Source organism: Micromys minutus (assembly GCF_963924665.1).
Source record: "Micromys minutus genome assembly, chromosome: 12".
NCBI lineage: Eukaryota > Metazoa > Chordata > Mammalia > Rodentia > Muridae > Micromys > Micromys minutus.
In genome coordinates, this window is record NC_137981.1 from 50,954,590 (window position 1) to 50,972,509 (window position 17,920).

General features: G+C 49.3%; 1 protein-coding gene across 1 annotated transcript; it reads left to right on the forward strand.

The window, feature by feature from the left end:
- The first annotated feature begins 1,636 nt into the window (after positions 1 to 1,636).
- On the forward strand, positions 1,637 to 17,870 carry RHOBTB2 (Rho related BTB domain containing 2). Its single transcript, XM_080926545.1, has 10 exons — positions 1,637 to 2,162; positions 5,979 to 6,180; positions 7,057 to 7,160; positions 8,186 to 8,371; positions 9,201 to 10,219; positions 10,477 to 10,595; positions 12,431 to 12,581; positions 16,590 to 16,678; positions 17,302 to 17,407; positions 17,514 to 17,870. The coding sequence occupies exons 2-10, from the start codon at positions 5,989 to 5,991 to the stop codon at positions 17,732 to 17,734; spliced, it is 2,187 nt and encodes a 728-aa protein (XP_080782671.1). The 5' UTR covers positions 1,637 to 2,162; positions 5,979 to 5,988; the 3' UTR covers positions 17,735 to 17,870.
- The last annotated feature ends 50 nt before the right edge of the window (positions 17,871 to 17,920 follow it).

Here is a 17,920-nt window from a genome sequence, read left to right on the forward strand (position 1 = left end):
AGAGGCCTGTTTGCCTGCTCAGCATTGTACAAGTAACATGCTACAGGACACATAAAAGGTGATACCAGAGCACCCAGGTGGCAGGGGTAGAAAGACTAGGGTATGAGGGGGAGAACCTCTTGCCTGCTGTAGAAACCCATAGAAGTTTCATACTGCCTCTTCCTTTTGCATGATCACTCTTAGCATAAATAATGAAGTGAGATTGTTCTGTGCCAAATGCAGAGGAAGAACATACCTGAGTAAACTCTACCTTCTTTCTTAAACATGTGTGTGATTTGTTTCATAAAGGTTGAGTCTGAACAGGTAGTGTGAGAAAGCACTTCCAGTCACTGTCAACCTTCTCTCCAGTTCTGGGTAGGTGTCGGAGGCGGGAGACAGTAAAGTATCTCTACCTACTGCATAATGATGAAATGAACGTGAATGGACACTCACTACAGGCGCCCCGGTGAGCAGCTTCCAATCATATGCACGCAGACAGGCGTATTTCACACAATACAGACTGAATATTTATTTGTTTATGGCAAGGTCTCCCTTACATAGCCCATATTGACCTCAAACTTCCCATCCTCCTGCCTCAACGCCCTCATTGCTGGGGTTAGAGATGTGTATTTTGGCCACTGAACTTGGCCAAAATTTAGTTTTTACTTGACTTTGGAAAGGGATATCAAACCTCTCTTTCATATCATATTTTTGCATAATCCAACATTAAAATAGACCTGCATTCTCAACAAGTTGCAAGTGTGATAGGGGAGGTTGACGGGTGAAGTATACCAGTTTGGGCTTTAAAAACTGTCCAGAGATAATTGACAAGATGTATAATCTCCAGCAGGCCAGATCATTGTACCAAACCCAGCCTGGATCACGGATGCTTCCTTCCAGTGAACAGAACAAATGGCATTAGACTCAACTCGTTTTTATTTTAGTGTTTAGAGACAAGGTTTTGCTTTGTAGCCCAGGCTAGTCATGATAATTCTTCTGTCTCACCCACCCAAGTGATGAGGATTACAGCCACCATATTTGGCTTGAATGACTGTACAGAAGAGCACCCGGAGAGGACTTCTTTGCAAAGTCACGAAGATACTAGTGAACTCTCTGTGACAACAGGTTGGGATAGGAACCTCTGAAGGTCTTCGCAGACAGGTAAGAAAGTACTGGTATCAGTATAGAAAACTCATTAAGAACTCTGAAAGTCGGAGCTCCAGGGATAATGCAGGAAGAAAGCCCCCCCCCGCCCCCGCCCCAGTACTGGGAGCAGTTGTGTGCGGGTAGAGGCTTGGCTGAATTAAGGAGAAACAAGAAAATCTTCCGATGGCCCTCTGACTTGCATTCCCAGGGCCCACCGCTGGATGAGTTTCTTCCTAGCCTCCTGGGAAAAACCATCCTGAGAATCCAGCAAGGTTTTGAGGCTGGCGAGGTCAGCTGCTGGCTATTCATGGCTCCCAGGGGAAAAGGGAGGAGGCGCAAAGACCAGGAGCGGAGCGGAGGGGCGTGCCCGGGATCGGGGGCGTGTCTCGAGCGTGGCCTCTGGGTGTCCAATCCCCTTCGCTCTCCTTTCCACCAACCGCGTGCCGCTATGGGCGGTCCCTGTCACAGCCACCGTTCCTGGGTGCAATTTTTTTTTCCCTTTTTTTCTCTCCTCCCCCCTCCCCTCAACTTTGCTTTTTTTGTGAATGAAAAAAGGAGGTCGTGAGCGGTCCCGGGGACTGCGGCGCTCCGCGTCTTAAGGCTGCGCGCGTGCGGCGGCCTCACCCGGCGCCTCGCTCTCTAGCGCGCCACCCGCAACCTCCGCAGCGCAGCCGGGCGGAGGCGCGGCCCAGCGGCCGGAGGTCGGAGCGGCGGCGCGCAGCCCGGCTCCGCGAGCCTCCATGACATTGGGCGCCCGGGGCGCGCGGAGATGCTGATCCGGAAGAAGCAGTGGCTGCAGTGCAGCGCCCCAGGCTGCTCACGCGCCGCGGTCCGACCTGGGCTCCTGTGCCAGAGTTTCTTCTGATCGCACCTGAACCGGGACCCTAGGAGGCTGGATCACCAGCACCGAGCAGCAGCGTCGGCGGCGCCCCAACTTGCACGCGCAGAGTGACCCCAGACATCTCACTAAAATGAGCGTGCTTAGCAGGAAGAGATGTGTTCCCTACACTAGAAATTACCCCGTCACATGTAGTGGTGTAAGTACACGATTGATTTCTGTTATGGCTGGGTTGCAAGCAGCTTCTGCAAACGTGCCGCCTCGCCTTGGATCAGCCTTCAGCGCCCTCCCCTCTCCTGCCTGCGTCCCTCCTGCCTTCCCCTGAGCTCTAATCTTCCCTTGGGTACTTGCTGAGGCTGCTCGGTTCAGAGGGAAGAGAAACTAACCTTTCCTGGGTGTTTTTAGGGAAAACTACATGTTTTGCATCTGTGTGTCGTGCCCCTCCCCCTCCCCTATTAATTTTATTTCTTAAAAAAAATTGTGTGTGCAGAGCGGCATGTCAGGAAGAAAAATAAGAGGTTCAGAGTAGTAGAGATGTACCTTTTTTCCTTTCCTTTTCTTTCTTTCTTTTTAAAAACCAGTACAATTGGGGTGTTTGCTGACGGCTGTGGCTCTTTCTTTGAAGTCCAACTCCACTGTGGTCTGTCCAGCTGAGTTTTGGCAAACTACTGGTGGAAATGTTGAGCTTTCTTTGTTAATGTTCGGGTATCCTAGGGTTGAAAGGTTTATCCAGTATTCAGGCTTCTGTTTCTGTTAACGTGATCATTTTAGATCCCTTTGGGCCTTGCTTTACGTTTTCTGCGTGGGGAGGATCCACCCCTCCACCTTCGCCCATATTACAATGTCAGCTTCCACAGCAGGAGCTCCTTTAATTCCAAACCCACTTTTTCCTTTGCTCCTCTCCTCTTGATTCTTCCTTTCTATCCATCTTCCTTGATTTTTACTTTCATTTTCTTGATTTTCCTCCCTTTCACGTTTTTTTGTAAGATGCAGGATGTGGGATTTGGTTGCTAGGAGACAAGCCAGGCTCCCAGGGAGATTGTCGTTTCCTTGACAACCAGACTAGGGCAGCCACAGATGAACAGGCCTCCTATCAGCTGTGGGAGGGAAAGGGGGGCTTTTGAGCTCTGCAAAGAGTGTGTGTAGGGGTGCGGGGGTGGGAATGGGAGCCCTTGAGGTTTGTGGGTAATCTGAGCACACCTTTAGGTCTGTCCTGGACAGAGCACAAAGAACTGGGAAAGATGATGTGCAGGACACTGTTTGTGAAGAGGGGGCTGTGATTTGGGGACAAGAGTTGGGGGAGGAAATATCAGTGGTTTTAGGATTGTCAAGGGAGTGGATGGGGTGAATTGGAGGTTGTGATACCCAGGGCAGGATGGAGGATGGTCAGGAGGCTCTGAAGGAATGGGGCTGGGACAATTGTGAAGAAAAGTCTCCAGTCACTGAAGAAGAGTGTGCCAGAGGGAAAGAGACAGTGGAGGAGTTCACTGCATGGTTTGTATTGTCATGAATCAGCAGCGATCCAGAAAATAGTAATATTCTAGAGCAGAAATTATATTAATGTTGCCATGATGTCTCCTGGACAGGATCCTCGTTTAAGAAAGGCCTGATTAGACAAAAAAGTTCTTCTGGCTTAATTGGGCCAGCTTGTATCTTAAAGAGAGATATAATTACACTTATGGATATGCAATCTAGCATTATATAATACTATATTATATAAGAAGACAAATGCCTCCATTCACCCAGGCTCCCTTGGCGTAAATTTACCAAAATTCAAGAACTTTCTTCCAACACCCTCATACCCATTTTCTGGAGGCAGAAACTGAGTCCAGGGCAGTGGTTTGCCTCTTTCTAGATAGGACAATGAAGCTTATAGTTGTGAATGTGGGGATGATGATGAGCAAAAGGAAGTGCCAGCTGGTAGATGTGTCAGGGAAGTCTGAAGGGGCAAACAGAGAGGGCATGGGCTTTAGTGTGCAGATTAAGTAGAAATTTAAGCAGTCTGTGTTCTAAACTCATGGCCAACATTTACCACTCTTCTACTTGTTGGTTTGCTGTCCCCTACTGAAAACTCTAGAATTGAAATCACAAGAGTGTGTGTGAGTGTGTTTGTGTGTCTGTCTGTCTGTTGGGTCATAAAACAGCTGGCCATATGGCCCTGGCTTTAAGAACCCAGGCCCTTCCCATTTGCTTCCAGTCCTACATGCTAGTGAATCCAAATTCTAGAAGGAAATACTGTTGGCCTGAGGGTTTCTGTCTTCCCTAGGTGAGATTCTTTTTTTGTTATTCTACCCCTTAAAGCAGAAACCACACCCACGTGGCTCTTCCTGGTACCCACACATCCCTCTGACTTGAGACTAGGAACTGTTCAGGACAGAGAAGGGGAAACAGAAAGCCTACAGCTCTAACAGTTGCCTGGTGGATAGGACCCGGAGGGCATCGTAAGGATGCAGTAGTGCCCCCAGACTGGGCCAGAGCTGAGTGGAGACCCTTTATAGTGGAGGGATCCAGATCCTGTAAGACTCCTAGGAGGAGGATGAAGCTGTCTCATTGAGAAGTCCTTGATGCACTTTTTGCTTAGGTTGCCGAGCTTCGTCCCCTTGTGCAAATCCCAGTTGCTATGTTACTTGAGCATTCCTGCATGTGAGCATCTAGTTACAGCGTGCCAGGGACAGAGCTCCTCTGCTGCTGCTGGTGGCTTGGCTCTGGTCTTGATGGCTCAGCAGTAAAGCACCTGGGCAGCCTCCAGGACAACTCTGCGCTCAGCCTTCCTGTACCCGGGAAGGCTTGCTTCAGAGATGACTTGCTGCACATAGGGAGTGAGCAGGGGATCCACTGTTCACCCTAAGTGCACCTGCCCTGCCCCCCCCCGCTCCCTCCCCATCTAGGAGGGTAGACACCAGTGGAGGGAGTATCCTCGAAGTCTCCTCAAACCTTGAGCCTCAGCTTTTTAACCACTGACATGGCATGTTAGCCACAGAAGGGCCTTCTGTGTCTTCCTCTGGGATGGGCAAGCTACTGCTCTTCCCATCACCAAAGGAAACTGAGGTAGAAGTTTAAGCAAAGCTTGACCCTCAGCTTCCTCTAGCAGCCAGCTCCCCACGTAGACAATTTGTCTGGCTTCCCCTCAGAGCGTCTTGCAGTCTAAGCTTCTTCGAACTCTGTAGGAGGTTCAAAGGAGGTAGATCTTACTCTTGGGAGCTGGAGGTGGAATGCAGTGGGTAGCCCTGATTGGGTCTGGGAAGGCCCATATACCAGAGTGTATTGTTCTGGGCTATGACTCCCTCCATCCCTGTCTCAAAGTAGGCCTTCAGTTGAGCAGACACGTGGGCAACGTGACCAAACCAGAGTAGAAAAGGGGAGGCTTGTAGATTCAGCAGGTACACAGAACTCAAAGAGGCTGTCAGAAAAACCTCTCTTAGCCAATAAGAGGGTAGGAGGATGGAAGTGAACAGGCTGGGTCTTGGAAATTTACCATCTAAGAAGGCCAGGGAAAAACAGGGGAAGCTGGGAAGAGCTGCTGCCCAGCCCTGACACGTCCATTAAATTTTAAAGTGACTCTGCCCTGGAGCATGCTGGGAAGGGGTGGGACCTGGCCCTAAGTCTGCTTCTCTCAGCTGTTTTGTTCTGTTGCTGCTCCAGCCCGAGGGAAGAGGAGGAAAACAGAGAATGAGTGAGCTATCAGGCCAATCCCCTCTCTCTCTTGGGGAGTGGGGCCAGGCCCAAAGTGGGTCCTGCCCTGGAATCTCTCACAGACTACCTCCATTCAGGAGCCCTGCTGTAGGATGGTGGGGGGCCAGAGGGAGAGGAGCCATCCATCTGGTGGTATTGTGTCACTCGGCCCGATGAGCTCCTGTGTCCTAGGGCCCCTGTGAAGTTGCCCTGTCCTCTCTTTATGTCAGTGTCATGCTTGACAAGAACACAGAGCCAGCCAAGGAGGGCTGCTTACACTGAGCCTGGTCCTCAGGGGTAGAGCATGCCAAACTGTCCTGATAGCTCCTTTCCTGCCCCTCAGGTCCCAATTAATGGATTCTGACATGGATTATGAAAGGCCAAATGTAGAGACCATCAAGTGCGTGGTGGTGGGGGACAACGCCGTGGGCAAGACTAGGCTCATCTGTGCTCGAGCCTGCAATGCCACCCTCACCCAGTACCAGCTGCTTGCCACCCATGTGCCCACAGTGTGGGCCATTGACCAGTATCGTGTATGCCAGGAGGTAAGACTACAAAGTCCCTTGGTTGGGGGCCCATGCTGGGTATGTTGAACTGTACCTTGGTGTCTCTGGAGCTCGTGAGAACTCCTGGGGGGGAACAGAGATGGATGCAGCAGCAGTAGCCTCTGGAGAGCGGTCTGAAGGAAGTTCACTCCCAGGGAGGTATCTCTAACCATTTGTGTTTGCAGTGATGTTCAGGGTACTGTTTCTATTGCTGTGATGAAACACCATGACCAAATGCAAGTTGGAGAGGTAAGGAAGGGTTTGTTTGGCTTACACTTCCACACCATAGCCGATCACTGAAGGAAGTCAGGACATGAACTCAAGCAGGACTGGAAGCTGGAGGCAGGAGCTGGTGCAGAGGCCATGGAGGGGTGCTGCTTACTGGCTTGCTCCTCATGGCTTGCTCAACCTGCCTTCTTACAGAACCCAGGGCCACCAGCTCAGGGATGGCACCACACACCATAGGCTGGGTCCTCCCCCGGCAGTCACTACTTAAGAAAATAGCCTACAGCTGGACCTTATGGAGACTTTTTTTTTTCTTTTCAATTTAGCTTTCCTCCTTTCAGATAACTCTAGCTTGTGTCAAGTTGACACGAAAACTAGCCAGCACAAATGGGTAAGCCGGTGGCTAGGATTTTAACTTTGAGTACCATGTCTTGTGCAATCATAGCCCAAAGTAATAACATGTTCCACCGCAAAAAGTGTGCTCTTTGTAAGGTCTCCCCTGCGTCGGCTCAGCATGGAGATTATCCCTGCTATTTATTCACCAGAGTTTTCGTGTGAACAGCAGGTCCTACGAGACACACGTGTCCTCCCTATCAGGGTTGAGCTGGCGTCCACCCCCAAGAACCACTGTCTCGTCTCCCCCATGCCCAGGTGCTAGAACGCTCCCGAGATGTGGTAGATGATGTCAGCGTCTCCCTGCGCCTCTGGGACACCTTCGGAGACCACCACAAAGACCGGCGTTTTGCTTATGGAAGGTAGGGAAGGCCTTGGCGGTTTGCGGTAAGAGTAAGAGGAGGGGATACGGTAGTGGGCGTTCCCTGGCAACGAAGACATCCTGGGCTTGGCGGCATGGTAGGAGTCCCAGCTCTGCCACCAACCAGTGCCGAGCAGCTCGAGGAAGGTTTTCCTCACCATGAAATGGTGATCAGTTCTTTCCTCCTTTTTTCTTTTTCCTTACAATCCTGGACATTGATCCTAGGGCCTCATGCATCATAGGCAAGTTCCCTACCACTGAGCTATATCTCTAGCCCTTTGAAGAAGGGTTTTGAGAAAAGGTCTTCCTCCAGTGCCCATGTCACCCAGACAGCCTTGAACCGGAAGTTCTCTGCCCCAGGCTTCCCAGATAGCTTGCCTGTACCACCAGGTCTGGCAAAATAGTAATATGTATGTGTGTCTAGATATGCGTATTGGCATATACATGTTCATGTGTGTGCAAGTTTGCAGGGAGGGTATGCCTGTCTATGACTGATGGGACTAGAGGTAAACATCAAGGTGTCTTCTTTACTCTCTAACTTAGCCTTTTGGTTTTGTTTTGTTGAGACAGGGCTTTGTACTGAACTGGGAACATATAGTTTTGGCTGGACTTGCTGGATAGAGAGCCTCACAGATCCCCCTGCCCTGCCCACCATGTTGCTGTGCCAGAGACACACATGCCCACAGCCATGCTTGACTTTTTATGTGAATGCTTAAGCACTGGGGATTTGAACTCAGGTCCTCATGCTTGCATGGGAATCATCTCCTCTTGCTTAGACATATCCCCAGCCCCCAATGATAGTTTTTAACTCATGAGGTAGCCGTGTGGCCAAATGAATCTTTGTGCTTTAAAATGCCTACCTAAATTATAGTCACGATTATTGTGTGTCATGTGGAAACAGGTTCAAAAGGCAGGGGTAGGCTGTAGTGGAGGGGATAGGAGCTAGAAACGTGGTTTCCTCTTTCCAGGGACAGGTAAACCACCGTCAGCTTTCTGCGCCACTAACTTTTCTCTCCCACCCCACAGATCCGATGTGGTGGTTCTGTGTTTTTCCATTGCCAACCCTAATTCCCTTCACCATGTCAAGACCATGTGGTACCCAGAAATCAAGCATTTCTGCCCCAGAGCTCCTGTCATTCTGGTGGGCTGCCAGCTGGACCTGCGCTATGCTGACCTGGAAGCCGTTAACAGGGCCAGGAGACCTTTGGCTAGGTAGGGTACTAGTCCCCAGGGAGAGGGAGGGGACATGGGGCAGGGCATCGCTATGGCTCCCTGCTCAACCCAGAAGGAGACCCACTTACTCTTATGTCTCTTCTTTCATTTGGAGCAAATTTACATCAGCGTCAACAACTAACATGCTCATTCATTCATTCACTCATTCATTCATTCTTCTATGTCATTGTATACCTGCTGTGGGAGCAGTCTTGGGCTATATTCCATGAGGACCCAGAGAGAGAAGAAGATATGTGTGAGAATATTTATATGAAGGGGTCTTATAATCCTGTGGTGCTAATGGAGTTGGCTCTTTCTGTCATGGGTTCCACAGTTGTGGGTTCAGCCAACATAAATGTGAATATTCAGACTCCCCCCACCCTGTCATTATTCTCCAAATATGGCATGATAACAATTATAGCATAGCACTTATAAATAATCTAGGGGTGATTTAAAGAGCTAGACTGTGTACAAGTTATGTACAGTGATGTTCTACACAAGGGACTTGAGTTTCCACAGGTTTGGAATCAGAGGTGTCTCCTGGAACGGATCCTCTTCAGATACTAAGGGACGTCTGTCTGTCTGTCTGTCTGTGATCGAATGCTGGTGGGAAGCTTTGCATGCAAGTTATTAGAGGTGGAGGTGCAGTCCCTGCTTTGAACTGGGGCAGTCAGTGGGGTCTAGCATAGAAAATGAAGCTTTCCGGAGAACCAGGCACAAAAGAGAGGGGTCAAGAGCAGATGCTTAGCAGGCCCTTCAGCGGGGAAGAAAATGGCCAGACTCCTGCCACCACCAACACAAGTTTGTTTTCTCTTCTCTCACTCACCAGGCCCATCAAGCCCAATGAAATCCTCCCCCCAGAGAAGGGTCGGGAAGTGGCCAAAGAGCTGGGGATCCCCTACTATGAGACCAGCGTGGTGGCCCAGTTTGGTATCAAGGACGTCTTTGACAATGCCATCCGGGCGGCCCTCATCTCCCGTCGCCACCTGCAGTTCTGGAAGTCTCATCTGCGCAATGTGCAGCGGCCTCTACTGCAAGCACCCTTCCTTCCCCCCAAGCCACCGCCCCCCATCATCGTGGTGCCCGACCCCCCCTCCAGCAGCGAGGAGTGCCCCGCCCACCTCCTGGAAGACCCGCTCTGTGCGGATGTCATCCTGGTGCTGCAGGAGCGCGTGCGCATCTTTGCCCACAAAATCTACCTCTCCACCTCCTCCTCCAAATTCTATGACTTATTCCTCATGGACCTGAGTGAGGGGGAGCTGGGGGACCCCTCAGGGCCAGGGGGCCCCCGCCCAGAGGACCACCGAAGCCACCCTGAGCAACACCACCATCATCACCATCACCACCATGGGCGGGACTTCCTGCTTCGGGCCGCCAGCTTTGACGTATGTGAGAGTGTGGACGAGGCTGGGGGATCTGGTCCAGCTGGCCTCAGGGCTTCAACCAGTGACGGGATCTTACGGGGTAATGGAACAGGGTACCTGCCAGGCAGAGGACGTGTGCTGTCTTCCTGGAGCAGAGCTTTTGTGAGTATCCAGGAAGAGATGGCAGAGGATCCTCTGACCTTCAAATCTCGGCTGATGGTGGTAGTGAAGATGGATAACTCTATTCAGCCGGGGCCCTTCCGGGCTGTTCTCAAGTACCTGTACACAGGGGAGCTAGGTGAGAATGAGCGAGACCTCATGCATATTGCTCACATTGCCGAGCTGCTAGAGGTCTTTGATCTACGTATGATGGTGGCCAACATTCTCAACAACGAGGCCTTCATGAATCAGGAGATCACCAAGGCCTTCCATGTACGCCGGACCAACCGGGTTAAGGAGTGTTTGGCAAAGGGCACCTTTTCAGGTATGGAACACACTTAAAAAAAGAAGGGGTTCTCCAGGAAATTTTTTGAGGGGGCCTAGAATTAGCTTCAGCTCCCAATGCCATGAAATATGGTTGTCCTGTTGCTCAAGCCAATAGCTTGATGGCCTACAGTCTACTACTCACATCACATGGCTCCAGAAGGCAGGTGGGTGGGTAGCCAGGACCCAGTGACTGTGTAGGGCTAACTCTCCAGCAAATCCACTGTATCCTTACATGATGCCTCTTCTCCTGGACAGATGTTACCTTCATCCTGGATGATGGGACCATCAGCGCCCATAAGCCTCTTCTGATTTCCAGCTGTGACTGGATGGCTGCCATGTTTGGGGGGCCATTTGTGGAGAGTTCTACCAGAGAGGTGAGTCTGCAGATGGAAAGGGAGAGGATGGGAGAGACATTTACATCTTTGAATTTGGGATAGTATTGGTTAATGCCAATTTTCTCATCCCTGGTCGATGGACCCAAAATAAGTTTATGAGATATTTTGAATAACTTTTCAATATTCTGGGAGAGGAAATGACAGTATCTTAGTAGTTTGGAAAGCTCTTTCATATATATCTTGTTTAATTTTACCCAGATGTATCTATTGCAAGCCTAACCCATTATATGCAAGAAAGGGACACCCTGAGAAGTTTTGCAACTTGCACAAAGTTATGTAATTGGGGGGGGGGGGAGAGGGTAGGTCTGGAACTCAGGGTTGACAGTTCTTGGTTCCTTAATTATACTCTGTGGCTTCCCTGAGACACACGGAAAAGCCCATGTTCTGAGCTGCAGTCAGCAGTGTCTGCAAAGATGGGTTTATTATTATTGCGCTATGGGGAGACCAACAGATCAGGAGAAAATGCCACCGACAAGGTAGGGTGATAGAGATCCCAAGGAGAGGAAATGCATCCCAAGAGGGGCCACACAGAGAAGAGCTGGAGTCAGCCAGGAAGTAGAGGTGGAGGTGTCCCAGGTCCTTTGATACCTGACTCTAGGGTGATTGGAACAGGAAATGGTAGATTGGTGTGTGAGTGTGGTAAAGGAGACCCACTTGCAGGCGGCTCTTTGCTAGCTCAAGGGACTGGCTAGCCAGGCTGGAAAGGACCTCCCAGGCTCTAGATGTCAGGGCATCAAGTACAGATATAAAATCACATAATGAATACAGTCCCCTTTCTCTCTGACCTGTGCCCATCTCTCAACCGACCCATCTTCCTCCTCTTTTGCCACTCTCCCGGGTACCAACTCAGCCTAGAGTTGGAAGGAGTTTGTTGATGAGCCCTTAGAAATGTTCTCCTGCATACGGTCCCTCTTCAGCCCTCCTAGATAAGGATAGCCTGATGACAGCCTTTGGTACTTTCCATCATCCCTGTCTCCTGGACCATCCATTAGTTACCCATCATTCTCTCTTACAGTTAACAAGGTTCTACTTTGCACGGATGTATACATTTTAATGTGTCCCCATGCAGTTTTCCCAGCCTATCTGTCATTTCTTTGGAGTGGGGGTTGTGTTGTTTGATTTCTGCCAGGTATCCCTCCTTAGACCATCCTCACCTGATCCCTGACTGAAAAAAAGCCAAACCAAGAGCAATCAGCAGTGAATTAGAAATTTGGGCTCCCCGAGGCTTCTGGGAAGGAAGTGCTTAGGGAAGGCTTAACTGAATAGTTAAAAACCGAGCTGGTCTCTGAAGTGGGAGAAGGAGTAGGGCATACGGAATATGGCCAGGATTCTTTGAAGGCCCCCTAGAGGGGGCTTGTGTGGCCTGGGCATTCCTCAGCACTATAGACACACATGTTAAAGTTCCTCCCCCCAGTTCTCAGCAAGCCCAGAAAGACTCCTGTCTGATAGAAAAAAAGCAGGTTTTTTTTCTGTGCTGCTCTGAAGTGATCCCAGAAGCCCAGTGCAGCAGCACTGAGCAGCCAGCTGGTTCCCTTTGCTCGTTCTGTAGCCCACTTGGGCTGTTCCCTGCAGGCACAGGGGACCCTGGGGAGTGGCCGACCCAAATGGCTCCTTCAAGCATCCTCCCCACCAGAGTAGCTTCAGGGAGATGCCAAGAATCTAGGTAGATCCTTTGAGAAGGCACCAGAGTTCCACTCAACTAATAACTGTCAAGTCACCAAGCCAAGGCTATTAGGATTCTCTAAGCAGATTCAGGAACAGCCCAGAAGGGAGACCATGAACTCTGGGCCCTTGCCTGCTTCCTCCCTCCCTAGGTGGTGTTTCCATACACAAGCAAGAGCTGCATGAGAGCGGTGCTGGAGTACCTCTACACCGGCATGTTCACCTCCAGCCCAGACCTGGACGACATGAAGCTCATCGTCTTGGCCAACCGCCTCTGCCTGCCACACTTGGTTGCTCTCACAGGTAACTGTAGTGAACAAGGACCTCCCTGGGGCAAGATCACGGAGGCCCCCGGGGAGTGATTATGCATCCTTTGTTACCTCTCTCCTCCTGGGGACAGGCTGGGATAGGACACCGAGGGAAAAAGTGCTCTTAGAATTTAGTCTGCTGGGTGCTGGAGAGATGGCACAGTGGTTAAGGGCACTGGGAGGCTCTTCCAGAGGACCTGGGCTCAATTTCGAGCACCCACATAGCAGCTCACATGTCTGTAACTCCAGATCCAGGTGATCTGACACATCTCACGCAGATGTACATGGAGACAAAACACATGCACATTAAAAATAAAAAGAGTCCAGTCTGCTGATGTGTATAATATTTTGCCTGAGGACATAGGTGTAAGGACTAGTGTGTGTGTGTGTGTGTGTGTGTGTGTGTGTGTGTGTTGTGTTGGTGTTGCTTGGTGATAGGGACACCTCAGAGGTCTCCTGGCATCACTAAATGGTTTCTAGCCGATGATGACACTTCGACCATTACTCAGGTAAGGTCAAGAGGTCACAAGGATAGAAGGACATCTTTCTGCTTCTACCAGATGGTTCTCCTGGTCAGCTTCCTGCTCTTTCTTTTTTTTTCTTTCTCTCCTTCCTCCTCTTTGACTTTATTCTTTCCTCCTTCCGGAAACATAAGGCAAACATCGACCAGCCACTCACACACACACAGTTTCCCTAAGAACTGTGAAAGCCAGTGCTATGGGCTGTAATCAGAGCCTAAGTTCAAGTTTTGTCTGAGTGACAGAATCCATTTTAATTATTCTGGGAGACTTAGCAAACCGTGTATCAAAGGGGGTAGGGATGGGATATAGCTCAGTGGTGGTGCTTGCCTACTTGTACAAGGCCCTGAGTTTAGTTTCTGGTATCAAAACACGTGGGGGGAGGGGGAGGAAGAGGGAAAGAGGAAATATTATGAGAACTATAGCTCAGTGTTTAAAATGAGCCAATCCCAGAAGCCTTCAGTGTAAGGGTGACATGAGCAATTAGAAGATGTAGCAGGAGGCAGCCAGGTGCTCACAGTGGGAAGGGGATCTAAAGATGGAGACCCCAGGCAGATAGCTTGTGTTGATGCCAGTGCTGGTGTTGCTGTTGACTTAGATACTAGCGTTAGTGTTGAGGTCAAGATTGATTTTCCTGGGTGGGTCAGGAGAGGGCAGAGAGTTGCCTTAGAACTTGAATTGGGACTTAGAGAAGGGCCAGGGTCAAAACTACTGGATCCTTGGGAAGTTAATTAAGATTTAAGGACAGGCTCCAGGGAGTCAGCACTGTGATGAGAGAGGAATTAAAAGGGACTTATCAGTCACAGGAAGCAGGCAGGAATCATTGATCAGGACCGAACATTAAGAACCAGGCCTACAAAGGGAGTCCAGTGACCCAAGTGAGGGGCAAAAGGGTCTTTAGGGTAGGGAGTGAGACCTATGACTTAGATTACAATTTTAGCACTCTTTGGTGCCCATGGAAAATGGTGTGACTTTTCCAGAGGCCGTGACATTTCAAAACTTGACACGGACTAATTCTGTTTTCAGAAGACTAGCTCTAAAGTAATGACCTCAGGGAAAAACTAAGCCCATAAAGGTATTTCTAGGAGTTCTTTTCATTAGGTCAGGAATTGGAAGCAAATTGGAGAAGCACCCTTGGTTAAGCCCACACAGGTACTTTTCACACAACTACCATTTAAAATGTCAAACGGCACCGTCTTATGGAAGGCCTTGCAGAAAGTAACATCTAATTATTTTTCTCTGGAGACGATCTGTGCACTGAGGAAATGTGCGCTGAGCCGTGACCTCCATCTGCCTTGTGATGGCTCTGTGGGAAGCCACTGAGTTTCAGGTGGTGGATACGTTACATTTTCTGAGGTTATCGATCATACTTGCATCTTGTTTGTTGTGAAATACGACACGAACACACGGAATATCTATTTTGATTAGTGAATTCTACAGCAAAATCCTTTTCTCAGTCTGATGAGTGCCAGGAATTTGAACCTCCCTGACCACACCATTAGTTATCACCTCTCTCTCCCCATTACAGATTCCTCTTTTCTTCCCAGAGGAAGCATTCTTCTCTTACAGTAATTCCTATGGACTTGCTTCCCGACAGTTTATAGTTTGATCATCCAAGCATGCTTCCTTTAAACATTATAGCTTAGTTTCACTTTTTGTTGTGTTATCTTTTGAATCTCATTTAATCAATATCTGTCCATTAAAAAAATTTTTTCCTAAAGTTATTTGTTGAAAAACAAACTATTGTAGTTTACTGTCTGCTACTATGATTAAAAAAAAAAAAAAAAAAAAAAAAAAAAGAGCCAAGTTAAGTTAGAGGAGGAAAGTGTTAAGCTTACAAGTTACAGTCTATCATCAAGGGAAGCTGTCTCAGTCAGGGTCTCTATTCCTGCACAAACATCATGACCAAGAAGCAAGTTGGGGAAGAAAGGGTTTATTCAGCTTACACTTTCACATTACTGTTCATCACCAAAGGAAGTGAGGAACTCAAGCAGGACAGGAAGCAGGAGCTGATGCAGAGGCCATGGAGGGATGTTACTTACTGACTTGCTTCCCCTGGCTTGCTCAGCCTGCTTTCTTAGAGAACCCAGGTCCACCAGCCCGGGGATGGCACCACCCTCAATGGGCTGGGCCCTTCCCCTTGATCACTAGTTGAGAAAATGCCTTACAGCTGGATCTCATGGAGGCATTTCCTCAACTGAGGCTCCTTTCTCTGAGATAACTTCAGCTTGTGTGAAGTTGACAATAAGCCAGCCAGTACAGAAGCCAAGGTAGAGGCTATTTATTTATTTTATGTATAGGAGTACATAGTTGCCGTCTTCAGACACACCAGAAGAGGGCATTGGATCCCATTTCAGATGGTTATGAGTCACCGTGTGGTGGCTGGGAATTGAACTCAGGACCTCTGGAAGAGCAGTCAGTGCTCTTAACCGCTGAGCCATCTCTCCAGCCCCTCAACATTCATTCTTTTTGAAGTTCAAATACTACAACTTTAGCCAACAGCCATCTTTTCATGTTTGCTCTGGAGTCCTTGGCGTCCTCGCTGTTTAGAAGAAAAATATCCTGGCTCCACTATATTTCAGATCTGGAATCAGCCATTTTTCTAAACACCTTGGTTTCTTTGTGGTAATGAATCCAGGGCCCTGTACATGCTGAAGCCCTGGTTTCTTATAGTTAATAATGAAGATGCTCACTGGCCTTGTGATACTTCTGTTTCCTGGTCTTTCCTATTGGAGGAGCTGGAAAAACAAACTCATCTTTTTAAGGGTGAAATACCTAGTGGGTTTTTTCTGATACTTTTAATTAAATTCAGGACCAAGGGAGTTTAGTCTTCCTATAAATGTTTGAATGTAAAGCTTAAATGAATTTGAATAAGTAGGTTAAACCTACAGCTTTATGTCAGAGGTTCTCAGACTGTCTTTATTTTCAAGAAACATGAGGTTTCAGGCTGTCTTCCATCAGTGGCTAATTGTGCCCGAGGTCTGTCATCTTCTGTGTAGAAGATTTTTTTTAAAATATTTATTTATTTATTATAAATAAGTGCACTGTAGCTGTCTTCAGACACACCAGAAGAGGGCATCAGATCCCATTACAGATGGTTGTGAGCCACCATGTGGTTTCTGAGAATTGAACTCAGGACCTTTGGAAGAGCAGTCAGTGCTCTTAACCGCTGAGCCATCTCTCCAGCCCCATGTAGCAGATTATATGGTGGGACATGCATAGTTTAGAAAAAGAAAAAGGTCTTTGCTAGCTCAGTAGCCGTTTCTTATCCCATTCCCACCCCACTGAGGACTCCCTCATCCCTGTTTCCCCAATAATAGGAACAAACTTAAAGTCTCCTTTGGTCCTTCTGGCCTGTTGGGACTTACCCCTGGCCTGGTCAGTTTGAATACCTTCCTGCAGCAATCCCCTGCTGTGGTACATAAGCACTGTGGGTCCTTTGTCATGTTCCTTCAGCTGATTATTATTGTGTGTGTGTGTCACAGAGCAGTACACAGTGACCGGACTGATGGAAGCCACCCAGATGATGGTGGACATCGATGGGGATGTCCTTGTATTCCTGGAATTGGCGCAGGTATCGTGGCAGGGGAAGGAGGTGGCAAGTCTTGACTCTAGGGGGTACTGAGTTAACTGCCTCCTTATTACCAAGCAAAGGAGTCACAGTGGCAGGAACTGGGCAGCTGGTGCCAGGTTTTCTCAGCTTTCGCTCTCTTTCTTAAGAATTATTTATTTTATGTATATGAGTACACTGTTGCTATCTTCACTTCAGACACACCTGGAGAGGGCATCTGATCTCATTACGGATGGTTGTGAGCCACCATGTGGTTGCTGGGAATTGAACTCAGGACCTCTGGAAGAGCAGCCAGTGCTCTTAACCACTGGCCCACATCTCCAGCCCGGTGTAGACTGTTTGGTTTGCAGATGAGAGAAGGGAACCCTGGTTGGGAAGAGAGGAGCACATCCCATGGAACACGAACATCAGTAGTACACATTGCTGGAGGCTATTGTGGGGTTGGTAATGGGGCCCAGGAGTTCTCGTCAAGCATTGTCTTACTCATTTCTGGCAAGGGATGGGGTGCTTGTGAGGGTCGTCCCCTTATGATTACAGACGGGTGGGCGCTGCCCAGGGCTGCTGTTCCATAGGCCTGTATGTGGAGTCCCGGCTCCAGTAGGGATGTGTTTCTGTACCATTCACAGTTCCACTGCGCATACCAACTGGCCGACTGGTGTCTTCACCATATCTGCACCAACTACAACAATGTGTGCCGCAAGTTCCCCCGAGACATGAAGGCTATGTCTCCAGGTGAGTCTCTGTGTCAGCCTCACGAGCTTCTGCGGCAGGAGCACGGTAGGCTTAGCGTTGCCCTGAGGGTACCTCCTAACTTTGCACCCCTTGCATTGTGATCTAGAAAACCAGGAGTACTTTGAGAAGCACCGGTGGCCGCCGGTCTGGTACCTGAAAGAAGAGGACCACTATCAGCGTGCGCGGAAGGAGCGAGAGAAAGAGGACTATTTACACCTGCGGAGGCAGCCCAAGCGGCGGTGGCTGTTTTGGAACAGCCCCTCATCACCGTCCTCCTCAGCAGCGGGCTCGGCATCCCCATCCTCCTCCTCCTCAGCTGTGGTCTGAGATGCTGCCACCTTCTTCTGATCCCGCTGTTGTCGTCCTCATTAGCCCTTGTCCTCCTGCTCTTCTGTATCATCCCCTCTACCCGACAGGTGACGAGGGAATTCACCTAACCAGAACCCTAAGGGCAGAGCCGTTCTCACCAGCCAATGTGGCTCAGGCTAAGTGGAGCCAGGCCCTGCAGATCAG

What these genes read in the sequence shown, in the direction of transcription:
- RHOBTB2 (XM_080926545.1), top strand. Translation starts at nt 5,989, where the DNA reads ATGGATTCTGACATGGATTATGAAAGGCCAAATGTAGAGACCATCAAG. An exon ending in AGTATCGTGTATGCCAGGAG is followed by an intron (nt 6,181 to 7,056) that starts GTAAGACTACAA and finishes CCCCATGCCCAG; the next exon opens with GTGCTAGAACGCTCCCGAGA. An exon ending in CGGCGTTTTGCTTATGGAAG is followed by an intron (nt 7,161 to 8,185) that starts GTAGGGAAGGCC and finishes CCCACCCCACAG; the next exon opens with ATCCGATGTGGTGGTTCTGT.